We start from the raw sequence: 24,992 nt of genomic DNA, 5'->3' as shown, positions 1-24,992 counted from the left end.
TACCTTACCTAACTGCAGCTTTGACAGTAGTGACCACCTTTTTCTTTTTTTTCCTTTTTTTCTCTGTTCCTCTTCTTTTTCCCCTGTAGTAATAGTTGAACATCAGGTGGCAATTCCCTCCATAACTCTTCAGGAAAAATAAAAACCCTCCACATGTACAGTCCCCAGTTAGAGAGATCTACCCATAACTCTTGAGAGCAAATGGATTTTGGGTGGGTCATCAGTGATTTTCCCTTCATCCAAGGTGTACTTGGTCTTCTGTGACTTTAACTCAAGGAGACACAGCAGCTCCTGCCTCTCAGACAAGTCTCGAATCTGCACTCGCTGTCTCTGTAACCTGATGACATAGGAAAGCTTTTTTACATCAGTAGTTGTATAAAGGCTGAATTATTTTCAGAGCACAGGTCTCAGCCAGCAGCGCCCTTTGAAGAGCCTGCGAGGGTGATGTGCTGGCTGGCCAGGGCGGCCTGTTTGGCACCCTTGTGATGCTGCAGAGGGGTAGGGACGCACTTGGCACCCATGGCAAGTGTTGTGTTACCTGTCTGCCTCCCTGGTGCTGCCTCTGGCAGGGTTAACCTGTGGCTTGCAGCTGCCATCCATGCTGTGGAGATCGCTGGTCCTGTCTTGAAGGAGTAGGACCCTGCATCACCTGGGGAATGCCCACCACAGGTTGTCTCCGACAACCTGAGTTTGCCTTTGTAGTGGGGCACCCCAACAGGAGCCACGGCATCCAGGCCCAATGAATGGCAAGTCCAAGTCTGTAAGGAAGCGTTTGTGCTTGTGGTACCACTTTGCTGCAGCATTGGCTGTGTCCAGGCATCGCTTCTCCATGGTGCCGTAACTTGCTTTGTGCTCCGCTGGCCCGCTTTATTTTCAATTGGAGCAAGAAAAAAAAGTGTAGTACAGCTTTGCAAAGCTAATGCATGTATCATTAAAGAAAGCTAGACTTGACTGTATGTTAGATAACACAGTACTAATCAATTTTAATCATATTGCTATGTGCATTTTGAGTTTTTTGTTTGTAGTCCTATTTATTTGAGACACAGATATTTGCAATAAGTTGTGTACAAGTTGGAAAGAGAACATAGGCTGTAAATTGTGTTGTCCTGTCTTAAAATATTCTTGCATCTTAAAGATGTAATTAACATTAAAGCATAAGAATTTGAGAATAAATTTGCTTTGATTCTTAGTTTTATGTAAACCTGAATGTCAAAGGGAAGAACACGATTGAAAATGTAGTTTAAAACATAGTAAATACTGGGATTTATTTGTCCCAGCTGACACTGCAAGACCCATCTTGAAGATGAGATGTGTGTATTCAGTTTTATTTTTGGAAGATGAAGTGGTATATGGCATTGCAAGCTTGACAGACAAGTGGTTGACAGAATGATATTGAGTTTGCACAGGTCGGTAAAGCAAACTAGATTGTGATTTTTGTAGTTAGATACTGGTAGTTCTCTTAGGGATAAGATAAAATTCCTAGGGAAAAAAAGCTTGTGTTCCAGGAAGACTTTACGGGTTGTTACTTGTTTTTGTTTTAATTTACTTCGTTGTTTCATAGGAAACACCTTCAGCACATTGGCAGGATTAGTCTTTGACTGGACAATAGTAAAAGACACGGATGCTGATGGCTTCTCAGATTCCCACAATGCCTTGCGGTAAGTTCATTTACATTATCCTCAAAAAAAAAAAAAAGCAAATCTCCTGTCCTTTAGGTTTGCAAATATTTCCCCACATCTAGGCAGTTAACTAAGCTGACCTCTAAAGACCTCTAAAATAATACTTGCGTTGATTGTTTTGTGTCTATGTGTATGTCTTTTTGTTTCCTTTTTTTTTTTTTTTTTTTTTTTTTTTTGTGCCTACTCAACTTTCTGGATGCTCTCATCCCCGTTTAATTTAAAAACTGATAGCATTAATGAGCAGCCCAGGTAGCTCTAATCCAATAATCCAATGAGTAGAGAACATTTGGTGCAAAGATTTAAAAACAAAACAAAAAAACACAACAGAAGTCAACAGAAAGGGACTTCCATTCCAGAAAGGAGTTCTGTTGGCTCATAGAGCTTCAGGTTTCAGTCAACACCCAGTTCTGGCACTGAAATAGCTTTCAGAGTAGCTAACATTTAAATCCGAATTGGCCAAGTGACTGCTTGCAAGCTAGATATAGCTCACAAGGCTAGATGGAATAATTCAGTGAAAGATATTCAATATAGTTCCTTTCAGACAAGCAATGAACGGAAAGCAGTTGCTTGATAAATAAGCCATGATGGTTGGTTCATTACCAGGTCTGACTCAAAGAATAAATTTACTGGAGTTTAGAAGTGCTGTGTTTTATGGAAACTGCTATCTGAAGACCTTAAAAGTGCTTTTCAACTCATTAATGAGTTCAGTGTTTTCCAGTGCTCTTGTATAACAGTTTCCCTCTGTATAATGGAGGTGGACTTCTTGCTCAGAAGTCAAGGAGCTCATCTGTGGCAGGGGTAGGAAAAGAATCCAAACTGTACGGTTTTATTTGCTCCTACAGATATGTCACCAGACCATCTCTTGCTGCTGTTTTCTTTCTCTGTTTATTCACTGTCTTCTCTATGTCCTTTTTTTTGGTGTTGATTTTGTTGTTTCTGGTCTTCAGCTTAAAGTAATTGAACTTCAGTGGCTTCAAACAGAAATTTCAGTTTGCATCCTTACTAAACTACTGAAGGCTACTTACCATTATCGTGATGGAATATTTTTCAAGTCATACTCTGAGAGTTTTATCCTTACAGTGACACCAACATACTCAAAGTAAAATAGTCAACAGCACTGGGATCCTATTCTCTAGCAGTGTTGTGCTAGGATTCATTGTATTAAATGCCATACTGAATTTTGACATTGCTCAATGGGGATGTTAGCAAAAATACATCCCTGACACCCGTGAATCTGACCAGACTGCAAACACATGAAACATGGATTTTTCTCACAAAAAAGGTTACAGATGTTTCTCAAGTGCAACATTAATCAAAACTTCTTAACGTACAGTGATCTTGTAATATTAAATATTCAAACTCATTTGGCAGAGGCTTCAGCTACTTCAAAAACAGGTTCCAACAAAACGTAGATAGATTGTAGGGACATAGTAACATAGGAAACTGTCTTCTTTCAAAGAACCTGGCTTTATTCATAGGATGCTTGACTATGATGTAGGGAAATCAGCTCTCTAAGAGAATAAATGAGTATGGGGAAAAAAAAAAACAAAAACCAAAAACCACAATACCTAGTAAATGCATCCAAGCTTCTTCATATCGGTCAAAGTTGTGTTCTGGTTCATTAAGCTGTTACTTTTATAAACATAAGCTGCTGGTGTTTCACATCTGCTGTTCCACAATAATCTAGAGAGCTTTTGCAGTCTACACATAGTGTAAAAACTGGAGGGATCATTGTAGACAACATGTGCAGTTTTCTGATATCATTTTAAGGCTGACAAACAAGCTTCAAACAAACTTTTATCAGTCACACAAATTAACTGCAGATATGTACAGGAATAAGTAAAATTTGGATATCTGGTCCCAGGCAGACATCTTAAATTTGCTTATGACATGGAAATTGGATGTGAATAGATGGCAGTGGTGTTTCTGTGTGTTTTTACAAAGATTGGTTTAAATTTTTCTGCTCATTTCTCATTTCACCTTTCAGTATACTCAAGTTTTCAGAATCCACTTATATTCCACCCTCTTATATACTGGAGATGGAAAAAGTTGCCAAGCAAGGAGATACCATTTTGGTGTCTGGAATGAAAACAGGGAGCTCTAAATTAAAAGCAACAATACAGGAAAACGTCTATAAGGTAAGAAACTTGCATGTGAAGTTCTATTTTTTATTTTTTTTTTAACATTGGACTATAAAACTAAATTATAGGAGTACTATAAGTTTGCCCTGCTGTATTGTTCCTTAAGACATCAGTTGCCACTGGGGATATCAGCGCTGCCTTAGCCTTATTGGATTGACTCTAGAGTCCATATCACAGAAGGTGACAGTATTAATTTTGATCTCCATGGGAGGGTTGGAGTTTGCAGTTGCCCTGATGCAGCTGCCTTACCCAGGACAGTGCATGTCCCAGACATTCTTTCTAAACCTGACTCTCTGACAAAGGCCCTGAAGCAGAAGAGTACGCTTCAAGTGCTTCTGTAAGATTTTATTACTCCTGATAGTCATTCCTATTACATATATAATTAGAATCATGCTGGGTAGTGCGTTGGCCCTTTAGGTTTGTTTGTTTTTAACTGGAACTCTTTAGTTCTTAGAATGAACAAGTAGCCAAAACAAGGATTGTTATCTTGTATATACCTTTATTTCCTGTTATGCTTGAAATAAATGTCATACAAATACTTGGTTAGTTTCTAATTCTACCTTATTAGGTCCTAGTTTCCCAGGAAGGTCTTTGGAATAAAAATGTCAATGCTACAGGAGTGCTAAACTGCAGTATTGGCAGTCTTCCCGGTTGTTATATAGAACTGTTTTTACTTTGTAACTTGAAGTGACTGAGTTTTTCAGTTCTCTCTGTTAACAGTATGGCTTTTTCTGTAATAGCAATTACACACACAACCATCTCAGTTGTTTGTAAATCCTGACTCCAATACTTGGCATTTTTCTAGTATCAGTTCAGTTTCATACCTAAAAAATCTCTTTGTATAAAGCGTGTTTTGTTTTGTTTTGTTTTCTGAGGTTCAGCTCATATCTGCAGTCTGGTTTTGCAGTTTTGTTTTATTACATGTTGTACTTAAGTCTGGCTTAAATAAAAACATTATCTTGGACTGTCAAACCTGCACCTGTAAAAAGTGTTCTGTGGAAATACTCTAAATCAGTGTAATACAGGTAATGTGGCAGAAATGGTAGGACATGTTGAGAAATGTGTTTTTGTTACAGGTTTAGCCCTGATAAATAGTTCAGATGAATATAGTTACTCTAAAATTATACAGTATTAGTCTGACTCAATACTTTTCTTGAGTGCTTGTAGCTTGGTTGGTTTTCTGTTTTAACGTTTTTCTGAATTAGTTTTGAATGAATACTGTCAGTGCAATTGAAAAGATATTACTGCGTTTGCAGTTTTTTGGCTTGTGATTAATAGTTCATTTAAATCTTTCATTCTGCCAGACAACACATTTTCAGTGAACATCCCTTGAGCAACCACGATATAACTTACACAGTTTAAATTATAAAACTGTATGTTGTCTATTGTATTTCTAATGTAATAGACCAGTGAGTTTGATACAGATTCCTTAATGAAGTTTTAAAGGATCTCTTTTATGGAGCTGCCTTGTTTTACAGTAGGCAAAGAGAATTTCTGTATGTCTAAACAGTCGCCATGCATCTGTCTCAAGTATTCCTATATCATTCAGAAGACTAAACTAAAATGATGTCCAACACAGACATGTTTTTCTTCAGCCTTGCACGATACTACTGAACCATGCATAGATTGGAATTGCTTCTCCATTTTGGTTGCTGGGGAGACTGGCAGTAAAGAGAGAATAAAATCAAAGAAAGTTGTTTCTGGAATGCGTCCAGAAAACTTTCATTTCACTTTTCCTTTTGAACCATGTCCAGATTATTCCTCCTTTGCCTCCGTTTCTCACTTTGAAAATGGGTGGTGATAGTGAGTATTTGAAGTACAAGGCATGCTTCATTAACGTTTATGCTTTGGAGATCCATAGCTTCTAAATGGTACAGGGATCTAAGTCATCGCCAGGCTCCCCGATGCTAAAACAGGACTTAGGAAAAAGAGTGACTAAAGAAAGTTGTGCTTGAAATTGTGACAGTGGATGAACACAGCTAAGCTACTGCTGCGAAAGCAGCTGCATACTGCCATGCAGGATAGGCTTGCACAGCGGTATTAATGCAGGTGCTGGGAAGATACAGGAGCACGTTCAAGAGCAGCATGGCTGGCTTCTGTCAAGCACGTGGTGGGCATCGCTCTGCATGTGCCCGTCTGGGGCTGAAGGAAGATCCCTGGTCCCTTTGAGTGATGGGAAAGCTCTGACAACCTCCTGGCACACAGAGCATAATTTGAACAAGTTTTGTTGTCTCTTTTGGATTAACTTCTTTTTGGAGTTGATGCATAGAGCAGATCTACATACAGCTCATTGTCTTCTGCATTTTCCTGTCTTTGCAAAACTTGAGATGATAATAAAGAGCTACTTACAGGAAGTAATATCTTTCATTATAGATTCTAAGCTATTGCTGCATGTTATGTTTCAAACAAAGAAGTGAACTGCTTTTTCTTTTTTTTTTTTTTTTCTCAATCAATAGCATGTACATCCTGCAGAAGTCAGATTGCTTATTTTGGAAAACATCCTTTTAAATCCGGCATATGATGTTTATCTTCTGGTAGGATCATCAATTCAGTACAGAGTTCAGAAAATAAGACAAGGGAAGATTACAGGTTTGTCCTCTTATTTGTTTGTTTTTAACAAGTGTGTGAATTTTTCACTGCAGAGAAGTTTTTAATTGGGTTTCGATAGGCTTGTTACTATATAACAATCAACAAAACAATGAAGGTTGTTTTTCTAAATCACAATGATACAGCCATTTAGGATTTCTCTCATAAAAATTATGACTATAAAGGATATAATCTCACAAATTTGTTGAGTACATGAAGGTAAAGGTAACTTAGAATAGGAGCGAGTGCTATCATAGAAAGAAGAAACTGTCTGATTTACTAATCTAAATTTAGTTTAAGATTTTTTTATAACAGGGAATGTTTTATTGACAAATGGATTTGCTCCATTTCTACAAGTGTTGGTTAGCTGGCTCTACCTCCACTTAAAGCTGCGGAAGTTTGTAATTACATCCCTTGTTTACAAGGAGCCTGTGCTGTTGATAACTTTCGTTAAACAGAATGTAAACAGCTAGATGCAAAATATTTGACTAGGCACATCAGCAGCTTGTAGAGAAGAGTGAAGCAGCAGAAATCATCAGTAACTTGCAGAGAGTAACTTCACCACTTTGGAAGCTGGGAATGAATTGGATGTTAGGTCTGAACAGTGGGATGATACCAGTTGAAAACTGAAGCTTCAAAGAAATGAAAGTTAGGCAAAGTAGCTCATTTTGTGTGCATGTGTACTGAACACAGAAATGCTGTTTCGGTAAGACATTAAAAATACTGATTTAATGCACGCACTAGGCATCAATAAAAATTAATCAGCAATAATTAGCAGCATCCAAACACTGACACACTTGCTTTTATTGTTTCATATGTTGTCTTGTTTTATGTGCAGAATTAATGATGCCGTCTGATCAGTATGAGCTGCAGCTCCAGAACAACGTGCTTGGCCCTGAGGGAGATCTGTCTTGGCCGGTTGCCCAGTTGGACCAGGCAACATCAGTTGTAACTGCAGTGCAGCAGGGACAAACTAATCTCGTACTTGAGCACAAGAGTATCCTTCCTAGGTGATGCTTTTCCACCCAGATCCTTGTGGCAGGAGACAAACTTTCCACCCTTGGCAGTGCAAAACGATAAAATTACTTATATTTGTACTGATAGCCTTGAAAATCAGGAGCACCTGATGGAGTATAGAGAGCAGCACTGCTGTGAATTCAGTCTTAAAAGCATTGCCCAATGCCTTGAAATATTCTAAGAAATCAGGTTGGAAAAGATCAGTTAAATCATGTCTGTTTTCCTCAGTCAATGTGGGAATGTGAAAGGGCTTTATTTAATTTTTGTATTCAGATCAGTATTCTCTGTTGGGATGTCGCCAAAATGCTCGGTGTCTTTGAGGATAGCGGGGGTAACATTTATCATTAATATACAATTAGCTCTATATATCTCAAGGGGCACCCCTAGAAACATGCTGATCTTGACTTTTGTCAAAACTTATATGTTCCTTTACTGAAACTTCAGGTATTCGCATGCAAGGGGTTTCCAGGTTACCAAACAGCACTATATATGTTGTAAATCCTGGTTATTTAGGTTGGTACTGGCTTAATTTTCCTGCTTGCTTAATAGCGTTTCTTGTCTTTGTTCTTTTGTTGGTGTATTTCTGTGTGTATATATATCCTTTTAGTTCTTGTATGACTTATCTTAGAAAAGTCATTCATAAAGTTAACTCAATGTGAAATGGGTTTAGTAGTGAATAGTTATTTTCTTTCAACTCTTTAATCAGCAACTTAAAACAATTAAGGGACATCTTAAGAGCGTGGCCACCAGAATTCTAATGCTTTTATTCATTACAAAAAGAGGAACTGAATGGTCTGTGCCGTTCAATATTTTCTGTTTTGTAGGTTTTACGATTCATCCAGGTGACAGATGGGTCCTAGAAACAGGCAGACTTTATGAAATTACAATCGAAGTATATGATAAATCGAGCAATAAGGTGTATTTATCTGAGGTAAGTGAAATGTTGATATGCTTCTGAGTGTCTGTCTCCTAAATTCTGTCTGTCTTTTAAATTAGTTGAGCGGTTTGTTTATGTAGAACTATGACTTTCAAAGCTGCATGTTTTCTTTCCCCTGTGCTTTTTTTTTTTTTTTTTTTTTTTTTTTTTTTTTTTTGTGGTAGTTCATGTGAAAGTGCCCCTTAGAGTGTAAATGCTGTAGAAAAACTGGAAGAAGTGTGCTTCACATGTGTAGCATAGGCCCTGCACTAGAAATTGCAGTTGTGGAGAGGCAGTACTAATGTTGTACTTCATCCACTCCTCCACCTACCTCCCCCAGTATAATTTTGTTACCCGTAGAGGCAGTCTTTCCTATTGTAAAAGAACAAAGCATAAGATAGGCTTATTATACTCCTGAGAATCTAGCTGATTCCTTTCAGTTGATTATGAGAAAAACCTAGATGATTAGCTAGCATTAAAACACTTAATTGTTTGGGTAGTCAAATAAGATGAATTTTAGGTATTAGGTACCAAATATATTGTACTCCTTAAAAAAAAAAAAAAGATAGTTCATTTGCAAGCAGAATAATTTTATTAAATGATTGCTGTTCAGAATATTGAGTTTCTGTGACTATTAATTTATTTGTACCTGCTTCTCGAGATATAGATTTGAGTTTCTGCCAAATCTCAGAAGATATGTGTTATTGTGGCAGTATAATCACATGTTCTTTCACTTTTGTGTTGAAGAATTAAAAAGTAAGAAATTATTGTAAAATCCGAATTTTTAGTGCTATATATATTGCTACTTCTGCGCTAAATTACATCTTGTGGTTATCATAAAAAGTACATATTTTCTGTGGAGTTAATGATGTGTCTGAAAAGTATAGTCTTGTTGAAGGATGGAAACTTTCATAGGGTAACAGTTCTTACTCAGTTTCAGATGAGCTTCTTTGAACTTTGTTACTGTAGGATTTTCTCATTGATTTGTTGCTAATGTTTATGGCTGTCTACGGCATTAATGCTAATTATCTGTGGTGATGTTTATGTAATGTTTTGATTTTAGAATATCAGAATTAGTACAAAGTTCTCTGAAGAGTATTTTGAGATCCTGAAGTCGTCTATGAATGGATCATATCATTATGTGAGAGCAATAAAGAAGGGTCAGACCGTTATTGATGCTGCACTGACATCAGTAGTAGATCAGGTATGTCTTTACAGAAAACTGTTCTGCTTTTACCATTAGGCTTAAAAATAATTTACTTACACAGTAGTGACTATAGTAGATGGCAGACCTTGTAAAAGGAAAGCTAAGAATTGCATGGATCTAAGCCATCATTGTTTAAACAGATTAAGAAAGTCCTTACTTCAGGAAAACTGTCAATTAAGTCAACAGAGGATTTGCTTAAATAAAGTCTGTGGGATTTTGCTACTGAGTGTGTGGCAAATACCTATTGAACTAGTGGTGCACAGCACTTATGTTTTTTTTTATGGCAGATACCTTATGTGGGCACATACCATATCCTTGTGCAGGTGCAAAGGTCTCCTCACATTCTGAGTGAATTTTACAATTTATTGTGGTAGGATCATCAGTGTCATACCCTGGCCTTGTTCCGCATTCAGTTACATTTGGAAAGTTTTCTGTCATTTGGTAAGTGTTGTTAAATGCTGGAATGAAAATCTGCCAAACGTATCAGCCTAAAAATTTCCTCAAATTAATATTCATTAACTTTCTGCTAGTTGCGCAGGCTGCTGAACGTATGGCTAACTAGGACACGTGGTGTGAAAGTGATTTGCTTTTGCTTGAAACTTGGAAAGATTCAACATTTGAACCCATTTGCTCTGAAGTCTTTTTAGTTATTCCTTGAATAAGATTTGATAGGTCCTTGTGTATGATACACCATGCTCATTCTTTGTGTCAGAGAGGTATTCTTGAATGAAGTGAGGTCTGGTGAGAGCTGTTGAAGCTTTCTTTAGTAACACTAGCAAGAAACAGTATATTGTGCAGGCGGGTTATGGCATTAAAATTACAGCAAAGTTATAAAGGCCAGTGTTTCAGGATGGACTGAGAAATGGGTCTTCTAGGCAGAGATTCAGTTTTACCTCCTGCAGAGTAGAATGAGCAAGGAGTAAATGCATTTATGGAGTTATCAGATTAGTTCTCCAGATGAGAGTGTATTTCCTATTGCTGTTTGCCTTTAAATAAGCATGGACACTTGTATCTCCATAGTAATATTACTCACATAATTGAATAGCACACATCACTGCCATGAGCTTACTATTTGCTCACAAATAATGCTGTTCATAAGGGACGCTTAATTGCTTTCTTTTCTATATGAGATGTTTTCAACATCTTGTCTATATATGACTAAGCATTATTCGCAGGAAGTGCTATGATGTCACTTATAACACTGTACTGTTAATTTTTGTAGGATGGAGGAGTACACACATTCGCAGTTCCAGTGCGAAACCAGCAAGAAGTTGAAATTTATGTTCCAATAGTTCTTTCACCCAGCATTTTGACGTTTCCCTGGCAGCCAAAAGCAGGAGCCTACCAGTACACCATACAGGTATGCCAAAGATGTATCTAAATGCAGAAAGGATTGCTCAAGCAGATGCAGTGAGGCCTGTAACTACTTCAACTACTTACATAGAATTGACATCGAATAATTCAGGCACAGTGATATCCAAACTTTTATATGGAGGAATTTTGTTTTGGTTATATTTGTAGGAATTAATGTGTAGATAAATAAATAAACAGCCTTTTACTTTTTACTTTTCACCTGCTTCCAATTCCCTCATGAGCCACCTGTATGTGCACACAAAGAGTAGTTTGAAATTAGAGAAAACATCATATATATGAAATTCCGTGCTAATAATTAGAGACTGACACTTTCTGTAAAGGGATGGAAGTATGAAAATGGAGTATCAAGAAACTGCAAAAAGGGTGTGTCGAGGTGAATGAGCAGCACCCTGCCAACCTTTTCAGTCAGTATCCTTCACTCTTGTCTATCTCATGCTTGTAATAAAAAGTTACAGGAAAGGAAAGATAGTTTCACTGACGGTATTGCCTTTTAAAGGGTCCTTGTTACATTTCTTGTGCTCTGTTTGCTCCAGTGTTGTCAATCTTTCCCATAGGCTTTGTAAAGCAAATGATCTGTCTTTTAGTATCTTGTGTATGTTCTACTGGAGAGAAGAACCTCCTGCTTTTTGAACTGAGACTCTCACCTCAATGCAGTATCCTCAAGATCCTGTGCTCCATGCACAGTTCCTGCCTCTCCTTTTTAGCACAAAGAAGTGCCGAGTTTTGAGTTTATCATCTACTAGAGAGTATACAAAAACAGGCAGCAGGACACATGGTGTTTAAAGTAAATATATCAATTTTGTAAATATAAATTTGCATTCTCTAGTGCAAATGTGAAGTTATTTCCATTGAATTTGAAGTTGTCATCTGCATTTTTACCTTTTGTGGGATTAGTAAGAATTCATTCATGCCATACCCAACCACACCAGCAGAGTGTGGTAAAAATTCTTAGTACAAATATGTATTTTCAGTACTTCATCATAATTTCTGCTAGAACCCAGTGAGGGAAAGTAAATGTCTTTTTTTTTTTTTTTTTTTCCTGTTTTCCACCTCCTTTGTAATTCTATTCTTGTCTCACCTTATTTCATATATATAATCAAATTTCTCATTAGAGAACACTCGTTCATGTTACTCAAATAATCTGTATCAATTAGCTTCCTTTACTGCGATTTTTTAAAATAAAAAAGATCTTTTTTTGACACCCAATATTTAAATTAGCTTGTATTTACTGAAACTGGGATCACTTTGTCAATGCCCAGTCAACAATACTCATGGTTGTTTAGAGTGACACACAGCTTGACTATTGTTCCTTCTTGCACATTATTTTTTTCCTTCTACTTGGTAGATCTTGAGTCAGGCTATACTAAATCAGTGAAGAGACCTGAAAATATGATGAAAGAGTTTTTTGGATCTAGCCAAATTCTGCTTATAGTTAAAGTAACTCCCTCCAGATGGTGTCAGAATGACTTCTAGGTTTTACTTTCTCAGCTGTCTTTGTTGGTTCCTTTATTCATGTTTGTGCTAATAAGATGGCTTCTGCTGCAAACATTTAGTTAAAAATAAATAAATAGGATGAAGTTATTTCCTTACATGCACTAGAGAAGTGAAATGGCATTTTATGAAGTACATGGATTTCAAGCTAGAGGTTATTTTTTCTAGTGAGGGCGTCACCCTCAGTGGTAACAGTTTGTGAAGTTCAGCTTTGGATAACAACTAGGCTGAAGCAGAAGTTGGCTTATTCTCTCTTAGAGAAAACTGACTGCTTGAAAACAAAAGTATAGGAACACATTTTGTCTGTATGGCAGGGAGATGTGATGCTATAGTATTATCAAGAATTGGGCTATTATTATGTGTTCTGTGTTCTGCTCATTTCCCTGTTTTAATTGAAAATACAATTACAAAATGTTCTGAACATTTACATTCCTTAGCAAAACATTTCTTGCTGTATCTTATGCATCATCTTCTTAAGTATTCATCCACTTGTCTTTGTTTGGTGCTCTTTGTGTAATCAGATTGTGAATGTGTTCATAGAAAGGAAAAAGGGAAATTATCCTTTTGATTTTTCTGGTAGAAGCTATTAGGTAAGCCACTGTATAATTTAGATTTATTTTCTATACTGTACTTCTAGTCAAGATTTATCTTGTCCATTTTTACATCAGTTTAATTATGAAACGGGCTAGAGCAAATGCTGAGGAAACTAAAGAAATTAAAAAAAAAAAATCATGTTCACCTTTAAAACAAAATGTTCACCTTAGTTTTCACTCTGAGGCAGTTTTGATATTTATTTTGGAGTGTGACAGTCACTTTTTTTAAACTTGCTTTAAAAATGCCTTCTCAATATACATTGACACAGTTTTATTAATGGACATTTCATCTAGCTTACAATGTTATCTAAAAGCTATATATTTTACAGCATTGTAATGATTTTCTATAGTAACTAGTGTGTAACTAGTGTTTAACATCAAGGAAGACAATTCTCTGCTTATGCTGGCTAAATGCTTTTTGGCCCTTGACTTTATGGAATACGAACCTGCAGCAGATACAACCCTGTGCTGTCTGCCAAGAGCTGTTTTTCAGTGTGTGTAATCATTTGTCTCTATTGGCATGGACCATAACCCCAAGTAACTAGTTCTTATCCTTCTGTGGAATAATTTTGGGTCTATTGTTTTTTGTTTGTTTGTTTACATATGTGTTTTTGTGTGTGTGGTAGTGTTGTGCTTTTTTTTTTTTTTCTTTTTTTATGGGAATCTGCATGATAAACCTGAGCTTATAAGTTTGGCAGTAACTGACTCTTCCCTTGATGCTTTTGTGGGAGTGTAGCCTGTACATCTCGCAGACCCTCACAGTGCTCACCGCAAGCGTGGGCAGTTCCTATGCATATTAGCTGATTGGTTGCTGGATCAGCATGTTTGTCAAATGGCTGCAGGTAGATGTGCTTATTTGCAGCATAAAATCAAAGAAGTAATGCCAAGAAAATGTGTTTTTGTTTGTTTGTTTGTTTGTTTTTTTCCCCCGTTGTCCCGTTCCCTCCCTGCCTGCCCTGCTTCTTTTCTTTTCCCTTCAGATAACAATTCTCATTGGCAGAAACTAGTCAGTACAGAGTATCAGGTTAGCAGCTCTGAGATCCAACATCGTTGGATCTATGCTTTGGCTATCAGTAACTGAAAAATAGTGGGAGTTTTCAGATGTACAATAATCCCGTGTGCCAACTTGTGAAATCATATGCTGAGTCCAAACGCTATCAGTTTCTGGGAGCGTCAGATTCCTGCAGCTGGGAGGTATATTTGGGTTAGTAGCACTGGTGAGTATGTAGGATATGGGCTTGAAGAAACCAGAAAATAAAATGAATGAAGAATGGTAATCTTCTCATTTTGTACTTGACCTTGTTTATTTGATAGTTCTGAGGTGTTATTTTACTTATATCCTCAATAATAGCATTGTTCATCAGTGTGTTCCTGGCTTCTCATGCAAAATCTTCAAAGCCTAATTTTTTTTCTCTGTATTCTAGGCACATGGTGGAAGTGGAAATTTCAGCTGGTCCTATTCTAACCAGGCAGTTGCTACGGTGACAGTCAAAGGAGTAATGACAACTGGAAGCGATATTGGCATCAGTATTATTCGGGCAAATGATGTTCAGAATCCATTGCATTATGGAGAAATGAAGGTAAAACTTGGTTTTCTCTGGCTGCTCTTAAATACAGCTTTTGGAAAATAGTAGAAGTTGAGAATCCCATAGGCCTTCTTCCACTTTCCAAGATTTTCCCAAGAGATTTTCCTGCCTGCCCTGGGGCAGGTTAAGTGATTGTTTTCAGAGTTTATGCTTCTTCAGAATCAATCTGTCTCTTCTGTATTAATTGTAGTCCCTTTTATGCCTCCCTCCTGATTTCCTTGGTAAGTCTCTTTTTTGTTGAAAGCTCTAAGCACAATAAGTGAACAGTTGTTCTCTGCTGGTCTAGCTATCTAAGCAGACAAGCCAAACTAAATATTTTGCAGGGTAAGAGGTGAAAATTTTCCCTTGATATAAAATGACAGGTATCATCAAGATGTGCAAGGAAATTCCTGCCTGAAGAAGTGACTGGGATGTTATACAGTGCCACTTAACAATCTAGGTACTAAAACTGGACAAGGAAAAAATAATCCTTTAGAAGACTAACAATGGAAAAACATACCTCCTGAGAGGGGGTGTGCCTTCTCTGTGTATATCATACCCTATTCCTAGCATTTTGTCAGGGTGGTAAGTGTGTGATGAAGAATAAAGAAAATACAGGAACAGTATATGTAATTACGCATAGGGCAGTGTGTGCAAGGATAGGTGAGGAAGCTGCTCTGTTCACTACTTCCTGTAAAACTACAATCTTAAATACTTCAGCATGTTATTGATTGGGAAATATTTTGTTGCATCCTTTGGATGCAAATCATTTTCATTAATGAAACTGTGTCAGTGCTTGCTGCCTGTCAAACTGTTTGGAGCTGCCAGACACTTAATGTGGTAGAATAAAAACAAAGTATTACTGTGTTTTGTAATTACTACTGTGAAGCAGTACTAAACTACTTTCACAAATTCAGATGCTTTAATCTATGCTTTAAATCTACACCTCTTGCAAAGACCTAAGCATTGGAATGGAAATGTGACTGAGAAGAGGAATTTTGCTCCTGACCTCTTTAAAACCGAGAGTATACTGAGCATGTGTGACTAACCTGAGAACCAGAAATAATTTGTCTAACTGCATGGTCATAAATGAAATAGGTTTGTTTGTGCCATGCAGATACTATTGAGGCTGGCAATCAACCTCTGTCTGGCCAAGGCTTTAAAATGATGATAGTCCTTGTTTCCGAGGGAGCACAACAATTGATTTAGGAATCATGTCTTGCAAGCCTTGGGGCAGTGCACCTTCCTTGCAGTATACATGCATGTAATTTAGCAACTGGTGGGGAACAAGCTGATTGCCTTCCAAATACGTAAATTAGCTATACAAAATACCTCATAATTTTAAAGTATTGCCATGTGTAGCACTGCTGTTATTGTTAAATTGCACTTCTGTTTTACCAGAGTCCCACCTGACAAAAGTGTTAAAAAAAATATATATAAAAAAATATATATATGTATATACATATGTATATACATATATATATATATGTATAAAATATATATGTACAGTTTTTGATCAAGACTCCCAAGTCTGTCCCAGAGTGAAGAGAGAGCTATGTAGGCACACATCTCTTTATTCAGATGTTTGTGTTGGAAAAGATACTTCTAACAAAGCTTCACTTGGAACTACTGCGTCTGCCAGTGTTGCTGCTGTTGGGTGTATCTTGTTGTTGTTTTGTTTGTTTCTTTTGGGGAAATTAGCTTGTGTTTTTTTCTTGCGTGTGTGTGCTCAAATTGACATTATCAGTTCAACAAGATGGATTTGAGATAGGCACTACACTTCTGCACTTCATGCTTGGTCTTTAAATGTCTTTAGTCTTCATGACTGGTCATTAAAACTAGAGTTTAGTTTATGAACTTGCTCTGAAGTAGCTTCCCGCATGACCAGGTTTCAGCAGTGAAAAACAGTGACAGTTACTAGCAAGAGATGCAAGAATGAGGGCTTTCAGTTAAAACTTCTTATCCCCAAGCATAAGTCAAAGCCTGAAGACAGAAAAACGTACTTCTCTCTATGTGAGCTTTCAGAGCAGTGTATTGCATAATCCAAATTGGTTATTTTTGAATGCCTTTGTTCTTGTGCTAGGAGTTGCATAGAATATCTTTGAAGGATTCTAGTTACTGACCTCAGTGAGCAATAGGAATAGTCAGCTGTGTTCAACAAGGGTTACAATAGTAATTCTACCATATGTTTCAATATTCTGTCTTTCAAGATGTTTGCAGCTGGTTAGGAAACTAAGGTATTGCAAATGAAAAGCTTTGATCATAGTGATTGCTAGGAAATACGCAGTCAATCTGTGGCAGTTTCTTTAACAGTAATGGGAAAAAATAGCAGCAGATTACAATAATAAATAATATAGCTAAGGCTTGTTCATCAACATGTTATATACAAGAGCATGCAAGTTCAGTTTCTGCCAGTCTTACTTCAGGAAGTAACCCTTTTAATTTTAAGGTATCTCTCAGATAAGCATTACTTGTGGAAGCAGAAGGTTGTAAGATTAGGCATTAGAAATCTGGTTACTTATTTTAGATTTCTGACATTACTGGGGAGACCTTTGAGCCTTGGATGCCTTTGGAAATGTTTTGCCAATAGAAATGCACAAAAAAAAAAAAAAAGGCAGTCAAATAAGCTCATGTGAGAAAGGGCCATTAGTTCCCCCAGCTTCTGCAGACCTGCTGTGAGAGATCCAGGCTGGAGGCTGGGGATACTTGCTGACTATGTCAGGTCTAGCTCAAATATTTGCCTTGTAGAAGTCAAGCTTGGATGCTTGAGCTGGCCCAGTTGGTTATGGTACCTCCTGGAGATAACATGCACCTTAATCCTCGCTTTATGATTCATGCAGCAGAAGGGAGAGTTGTGCAAGTAGCAGTAGAAGGATCCCCAGGCTAATGAGAACTTGAACTCTTAAAGGACAGGAGCACTAACACAGTAAGAAGCTTTCCATGGCCTTTTTTGATACATTTCTGTGGTAGGTAAACACAAAAGCAAGTTTGAATATGAGAGAGAATACTTTAAGCCATCAAAGGGAATCAGCAACTGAGACATGACTACAAGAGGGCTAATTAAAATAAGGAGAGCATAGTGAAGTCTTCCATTTCACCTGGTGCCTTCCTGCAGATTTGATGCACCTCTGTCTTATGTTTCTTTCCTCCTTCAGGTGTTTGTAACTGAACCTAGTGGGATGGAGTTCACACCATGTCAAGTTGAAGCACGTGTTGGCCAAGTATTGGAGCTGCCCCTGAGAATTAACGGCCTAACCAATGTTGAAACAGGCGAGACAGTCCCACTGAGTGACTGCTCACACTTTGATCTAGTTGTGGAAGTAGAAAACCGTGGCGTGTTCGTGCCATTGCAAGGTGATTTAACCCCACCCCTCCCTGTTTTGGAACGTAAATTAAAATGTTACTAAATCATATACCTCCTTTAAATCAGTGTTTCATCTGCTATGTAGAGTATTGCTAGAGATATGCTTTTAACTTAGAAGATGGGTATCAGAGTAGGTATGCAGTTTTATTTTGAGAATGTATTTACTTTTTTATGCAGAACTCCTTTGATATTTTTGATGTTTTATGGGACTCTGAAAGCATTTTGGCAACTAATTTGTTGGAAAAAGTGCAGTATGTCATGTCTCTACTGATACGGTGTTTTTAATATGCTTCTCTAACAAAGATGTATGTGTTTGAGGTAGGGCTGGAGGATTTGTAACACTAAGACTAAGAACTGCTTTGCCCTTCTTGTCCAGCAGTGCTTTCTGTTCTATAAGACGGTGTTTGCTTGCAAGAAACTAAGATGATCAGCTGATAAAATTTTGCCAAAGCTCTGTTGTTCTTAAAATCATTGCTTTAAGAAGTGTAGCAAGAACATGGAATCTGCATGTTATTTTCAGAAATTGCCATTAGTATTGCTTGGCTAAATGGATACTGAGCAGTGTGCTTGTTCCTGAGTCTGCTGAATTTAGTATGTTATTCAGATGTACTATTAATTTTTTCCCAGTTCCTCTTGTATGGAAGCTCTTTCCTGTGCTAGTAAGTCAGTAAAACCAGTCTGCATTGTGCCATCTGTTTGCCTGAGAGGCAGCTATTTTAAATGTCAGTGCATAATTTGCTCTTGTACTGTTTTACTTCCTTGTTGTTGATGTTTTTTTCTGCAAAAAGAGGGGTGAGGGTAGATCCCCCAAACTCCAATATGTTCTGAGTAAGCAGAAAAGTTGCACAAAAATACCTTAACTTCAACTAGAGAAAACAGAAACTGTAGGCAATGCAGCATGTTTGTGCAGGAAGGTTCGTCTGAACCATGCCACTTATTTGTGCTTAGTGATCCAGTTTCATCTTAAAACAGCAAGATCAAATTATTCCATTAAGAGAAAGAAAATCATATTAGTTTGTACCAGAGAAAAGACTCATGACCTGCTTTGGACAGGCTGAAAATAAAGAAGTTTGAGAGACATGAATCGTTCAATTGTTGGGTTTGAGATGAAAGACAGTAGTGAGTGTTTTACTTATTCAGATGGAGAGCGTGTCTCTAATTACTTCTGGTAGAAATGCTTCTGCTGAGAAAAGCTATGTAGAGCTAGCATTAAAGTGTCTAGGCATTTCTCTCCAAATATGTATTTATATGTTTTTAATTTGTTTGATAGGAAGGCTTAAGCCAACTGCTGATTTTTGTAGTGGAGTCAAAGTGAAAGCTGAAACTCAAGGATACACTACACTTGTTGTTAGTTATACCCATGGCCATGTCCACCTCAGTGCCAGCATCACCATTGCTGCCTATCTACCATTAAAAGTAAGTGTTCTATTTGTTTGTAAAGCGATCTATACCTTAAAATGCCTTTAAGTGACAAATCACAACTTGATATTATGTAAGTAGTAGGATTAAAAAAAAAAAGTTGGATGGTTGATTTGCAGGAAAAGTCTTATGCTTTGGTCATTGTGTTTTAATCGTCATCTATGGAGCATATATGTGTATATGTAAATGTTATATTTTTTATTATGTATATAAAAATAACGTAGTGGAGTTTGTCTACATAGGTACTGTGTCTGCAACCCAGAAGTTAATTCAGTGGTGAACTAACAGATTCTTTCAACTTCTGAAGGGGAAAGTGAATTTGAAATCCTTGCCCATTTTTCAGATTTTTGGCAGAAGTCACAATTGCTTCATCTGAAGAAATACGCAGGACAGTTAATAGGAATAACCCTCATCTGAGTGAACTGCGGAGGAGTGGATATTTTGAGGGTGGAGGATAGCAAGCTTTATAGCACTGAGTTCCTCTTTCTGGTTAGTTTGCAGTTACCTGACTTCTACAAATTATTTTTCTTCTTTTTTTTTTTTTTTTTTCTTTTCAATTTATTTTACTTTCATGTTCATCTTTTCATTGGAAGAGTAGTAAGAAATTCAGGGGTAGGGAGCAATACTGCCAGGTAAATTAAATGCATAAATTAAGTTGTTAAATAACCAAATTTGAGTATGTAAAATGCTGAAAAACAACACTGTAGTACAACATCCAGACAATTCATTCATGAAACTGAATCCTTTAGAAATTGTGTATCTTTTTTTTTTTTAACAGCCTACTTCAATTAGTAAAATAACTGTTCAGTATACGCTAAATGGATTGAAAATGATGTGAGACTAATCTTTTTTCAACTGATCATTTTAAATAATTAACAATTGGATTAAGAAGGTAATAAGGGTGCAGTTACGATTCTGTGTACATAATAGTAAATAAAAGTAAACGTAGTTTATGATTTCTGCTGTAATAGTATATAAACTTTTTTTTTGCAAGAATGGAAAGCTGACATTCATATATGACAGTGAAAAGGAATGCTTTTTCCCTACAAATGAGAGAAATGTTGGATAGTTTATTAAAAAAACAGTAAGGAAAAAAACCTGAGGACAGGGTCAGTATTTGGAAATATAAAACAGTATACTTGTGTCTTCAGAGGTCAAGCACTGAATCTGCAAAACTGAATTTTAATAATTTGACCGTGGCTTTTTTCCAAAATCTGGAATAAAAGTTTGTGCAAATCATTCAGACTTGACTGTAATGATGATTTTAATTTTTAAAGATGCTTTTCTGACAAAAATCTTAAATTGCAGAGTATAATTCATTGAAGATGCTGAAACACCCTGAGCAGTGTGTGTAAGCTTTTCTGTTGTTAGCCGTATGAGACAGTCTCTTTAATCAGGATATTTTTCATATGTATGTCATCATTCACGTTTACTAGCAAACCCCTTAGGGCATTATAACGCCACTTTCATCTATAAAGTAAAACAATTCCAGTGTACTTAACAGAGCCAAAATATACTGACATGGAGAATAGATTAAGTACACTTTTAAAAAATCTTTGCTTACGTATTCTGTGCTTAAAGAATAGAGATAATTTTTAAATCTGTGCTAAAATAAGCTTCACAGAGTGAAAAATTTTGCTTTAAAGTGTAGGATGGTCATTTCCATGTTCGTTTCCCTCCTTTCTATAGATAGAAATATTTATGATGCCCCAAAATGGAGGATGCATGCATTTTTCTGTCAGATGTCTATCATAAAACAATTTATAGTATAAAAAGTGAGGAAAAATAAACAGAAGTCAAAGGGCAGGCAGACACTCAAAACTAGATCTCTTGTTTTTCCCATTGGGCTTTACCTTTTCCCATTACCTTTTATATTACACGTATAACCAAGGAGTAACTGGGAGGAAAGAGGAACATTTATGCCAACTCTTCCCATGCCTCCTCTCTCTTCCTACGCAAAGGCACCTGTGGGAAGAATTGAACCATCTCTTGTTAGCTGTTATTTCTTTCTTACTAAACTCTAAGTCAAATGGGGTTGTGGAACGCACACTACAAATGGTTATTGTGTTTTAATATGTCAGGTTAATTTCTGTGATGATAAACAGCACAGTCTATCCCAGTGATGCACATCAATCTGAAATTTCTTGTAGAGGTTTGAAGTAAAACTTGTGTAAAAAAACAATTATGAGCACAGAACTGTGCTGGAGAGAGCACTGTAAAGTGAAAGGAATTTTGAAGTGTAAAACTGGATATTATTTAATTCATTAAAGTGCTGTAAATTTGAAAAAATGTATTATCTCTCTGTGCTCAGGAGAGTATATTCAGAGTCATTCTCCTGTGGTAGCTCTTCATGAAAGAGATGCAATTAGAACATAGTTAACTTTTCTCTGCATCCTTGGATTCTACTGAATAGAATCTGACCGGGTGGAATCGCTGTAGGTGATGCTAATCATTTTGGTACAACTCAGTTCTTAAATAATCAGATGTACAAACCACTGTAAGTAAAAAACATAGACCAATCAAAACAACAAATAGGATCTTCTAGGAAGTTTTTTTTGCAAAGAGCAGTCAAAGTATTTGTGAATAGAATCATTAATCCCTAACTGTCATTCATTCCAGACTGTTGATCCTCCATCTGTTGCTTTAGTGACTCTGGGTTCCTCTAAAGATATGTTATTTGAGGGAGGACCTAGACCATGGGTACAAGAGCCTTCCAAGTTCTTCAGGAACATCACTGCTGAGGATGAAGAAAGTATTGGCCTGTCTTTATTTGGACTTCCTACATCTCGGAATAACATCCAGCATTGGGTTAGAGTATCTTGCAAAAGCCTGGGAGAGCAAGTAAGTGCCAGAAGGTGTTTGTATTGTCCTCCATCAAATGCTGAGCTAAGGCAATTGAGAACAGGCTTCAGACAGATTTATGATACCATATACCTTTTTAAATAATGAGTAGTTTTTATAATAAACCAGTAAAGAGCTCACATTAAGTACATTGTTTATGCACTTTCTTCATTGTGATGCTGGTACAGGTTTTAGAGAGTTATTTCATAATGTTATGTTATAAAGTGGTTTATGATGGGTTTATTGCAGTATAAAGCCAAGTCACACTAACCTTATGTTGTAGAATGCATTAGAACAGATAGATCCAAATAACTGCAGCTTGCTTCAGTTTACATAAACAGGAATGTAGCAAAAGGTTACTGCACTAGACTGACTCTTCAGTATGACCTGCTCCTCTGAACCAAGTTATCTGCCAGTGTAATTGTGTTTATTCAAACAAATAACAGTCATGTGAATGGCTGTAGTCATGTTCCACCTGGTCTTGTTTTCTCCAAAGTGCAGAAGTGATTTGTCCTGCTTTATCTACCTTGGTCAGTTTATGAAGCATTTAGCTTTGATTTCTTTTTTTTTTTTTTTTTTCTCCTGTAATTTTGTGAGGCCTAAGTGTTTCAATGTGGCTGCCAAATTGGTTAACTGGTTTTCTCAGCAGACATTGTACAAAGTATAGCTATTTTATGCCTGAAGAAGGGCAACAAAGCCAGTGTGGGTCCAGAAAAGAATTTTTAAGAAGAGTTGCCGAAGGTACTGGGCTTGTTTAGCCTGTAGAAAAGGAGGCTCAGGGGAGACCTTATCTCACTCTACAATTACCGTAAAGGATACTATAGTGAGATGGGGGTCATCTCCCATGCACAAACTGATAAGGGGAAATGGCCTTAAGTTGCACCAGGGGAATTTTAGATTGGGTATCGAGAAATTTTTTACTGAAAGAGTTGTGCAGCATAGGAATAGGCTGCCTTGGGAAGTGGTTCAGTCACCATCCCTAGAGGTTTTCAAGAAAAGTATAGGTTTAGAACTTAGTAGTGTGGTTTAGTGGTGGACTTTAGTCCTAGGTTACAGGTTGGACTAGATGATCTTTAGTGGTCTTTTCCAACCTGAATGTTTCTGTGATTCTATTTCTGTAACTGGGGGTTGAGAAAGGACAAAATATATTTTTGTTGCCTGTGACTGTGAATGCATTGGCTGACTCTCCTCGTGTTGTCCAGAACAGATAGCATCTGTGCGTCTTTGGCTACATAAGGCAGATAACCAGATCTGCCACAGCCTGCTGGGATAATCTTCTCTGTGTTTATGTCCAACTTGTTTTGTTGAGGGCTTAAGAGGGCATGTAAAATAAAGCTCAAGATGTTTTGAACATCTTCAGCTGGCTATAAATATTGTCTTTGAGCTGTTCTGTTCTCACTCTGACAAGAAAAAAAAATCAGCCTGTTAGCTTTTTAAGTTATGAAAGGTTTGTTTGTGTCAAGCTAGATGGTAGTAAACATGAATACCTAGAAGAAGTTTCCAAGAATAATACTTTGATAATGGCATAGAACTTCTCTTGAAATGCATGTCCTTTTAAATCTTGTGTCTTCAATAGTGCTATAAATCCACAAGAAACATATTTTGCTTGTTTCTTTTGACAGAGGAGTATAATTGAGATGTGTGAAATAGAATGTGCCTGTACTGAATAGTCTTTTACTCTCTCCTCACTTTCCTGTTTTCATAATTTTATAGGCTATTGCCTTAACAGTTGGAAACAATCCCACAGTGACCAACCCTTTTCCAGCAGTTGAGCCTGCTGTGGTGAAGCTTATCTGTGCTGTCCCTTCACGACTCACTTTGACTCCTGTTTATGGAAGTCCTCAGCTTGATCTCTCCTGCCCTTTACTGCAACAAAACAAGCAAGTGGTAAGGCTGAGAAAAGAAACAGAAAAAAGTGTTATTTTAACATATAAATCAGTCTTTGGACCTCTACATAAGAAACAAAACAGTTGATTTGAAGATTGAGAGGGTAGCAGTAACTACAGGATTGTGGGCAGCACTTGTATCATTAACTGCTTTTGCAGAGAACAGTCTAAATGTGAGTTTCCTGCAGTGGTCGTTTGAATACATTTATAAATAGATGTTATCAGAAAGCAGGAGTATATGCAAAAGCACACATATTGTGTCTTCTCACAAAAGAATCACTGTGAGGGTTCAGTGAACCTGACCTGTCTCAAAACTGGGGCTAAGCAGAAGGGGAGAAGCGAATGAAAGCAAGTTGAACTTTTACAACAGCAAAAAAAGGCGGGGGGGAGGAGTATATATGTTTCCAGTGGTTGTTTTTAAGGATAATCTTTTTCCCTGTATCATTTCACTCTGATCGAAATACTCTATTGAGTATATATAGAGATATTTTAGTGTGCATTATTATTACAAGTGTACATTTGCATGTGCAGTGTGTATTGTTCAGTGACATCAGGTTTATTCAGTTTTGCAAATATGGGTGGTAGTGCATGAACAAATAAGTATGTATAGATTAACAAGCATTAAAACTTTCTTCTGTATCCAAATGAGTGCTGTCATACCTTGTCTGCCGAGTAAACTGTTTTGTTGTGTTCATATTGCTTAAGGATATTTGCAGGTCATCCTAGTTTCATAAAACTAAAATACATATGGAGTTGAGGAATCTTTCAATGTTATTTCTTTTACATAGCAAGATAAGAAGTTTTTGCATATTATAAGTTATTTTAGACTTCACCTATATTTCTAGCTCTATACATGTATGTGTCAAGAGCTGGACTATGTCAGTGCACTGTTTTTGCTAGCACATTACACGAG

The 24,992-nt window shown here is 37.0% G+C and overlaps 1 protein-coding gene across 1 annotated transcript in view; it reads left to right on the top strand.

Annotated features, from left to right (window-relative positions):
- The window catches only part of NUP210 (nucleoporin 210), a 65,287-nt gene that overhangs the window by 12,043 nt on the left and 28,252 nt on the right, over window positions 1-24,992 (top strand). The window contains exons 4-16 of the mRNA XM_084530450.1: window positions 1,562-1,658; window positions 3,667-3,817; window positions 6,277-6,409; window positions 7,245-7,403; window positions 7,868-7,936; window positions 8,248-8,354; window positions 9,403-9,543; window positions 10,769-10,906; window positions 14,429-14,584; window positions 17,725-17,923; window positions 19,204-19,349; window positions 21,972-22,193; window positions 23,907-24,080. Of these exons, the coding sequence (XP_084386576.1) occupies window positions 1,562-1,658; window positions 3,667-3,817; window positions 6,277-6,409; window positions 7,245-7,403; window positions 7,868-7,936; window positions 8,248-8,354; window positions 9,403-9,543; window positions 10,769-10,906; window positions 14,429-14,584; window positions 17,725-17,923; window positions 19,204-19,349; window positions 21,972-22,193; window positions 23,907-24,080 (1,892 nt within the window). The remainder of the gene's footprint in view (window positions 1-1,561; window positions 1,659-3,666; window positions 3,818-6,276; window positions 6,410-7,244; window positions 7,404-7,867; window positions 7,937-8,247; window positions 8,355-9,402; window positions 9,544-10,768; window positions 10,907-14,428; window positions 14,585-17,724; window positions 17,924-19,203; window positions 19,350-21,971; window positions 22,194-23,906; window positions 24,081-24,992) is intronic.

The sequence above is a fragment of the Aythya ferina genome, assembly GCF_964211825.1.
Source record: "Aythya ferina genome assembly, chromosome: 10".
NCBI lineage: Eukaryota > Metazoa > Chordata > Aves > Anseriformes > Anatidae > Aythya > Aythya ferina.
Note: the sequence above shows the minus strand (reverse complement) of the source record. Positions and strands in the feature narration are given on the sequence as shown.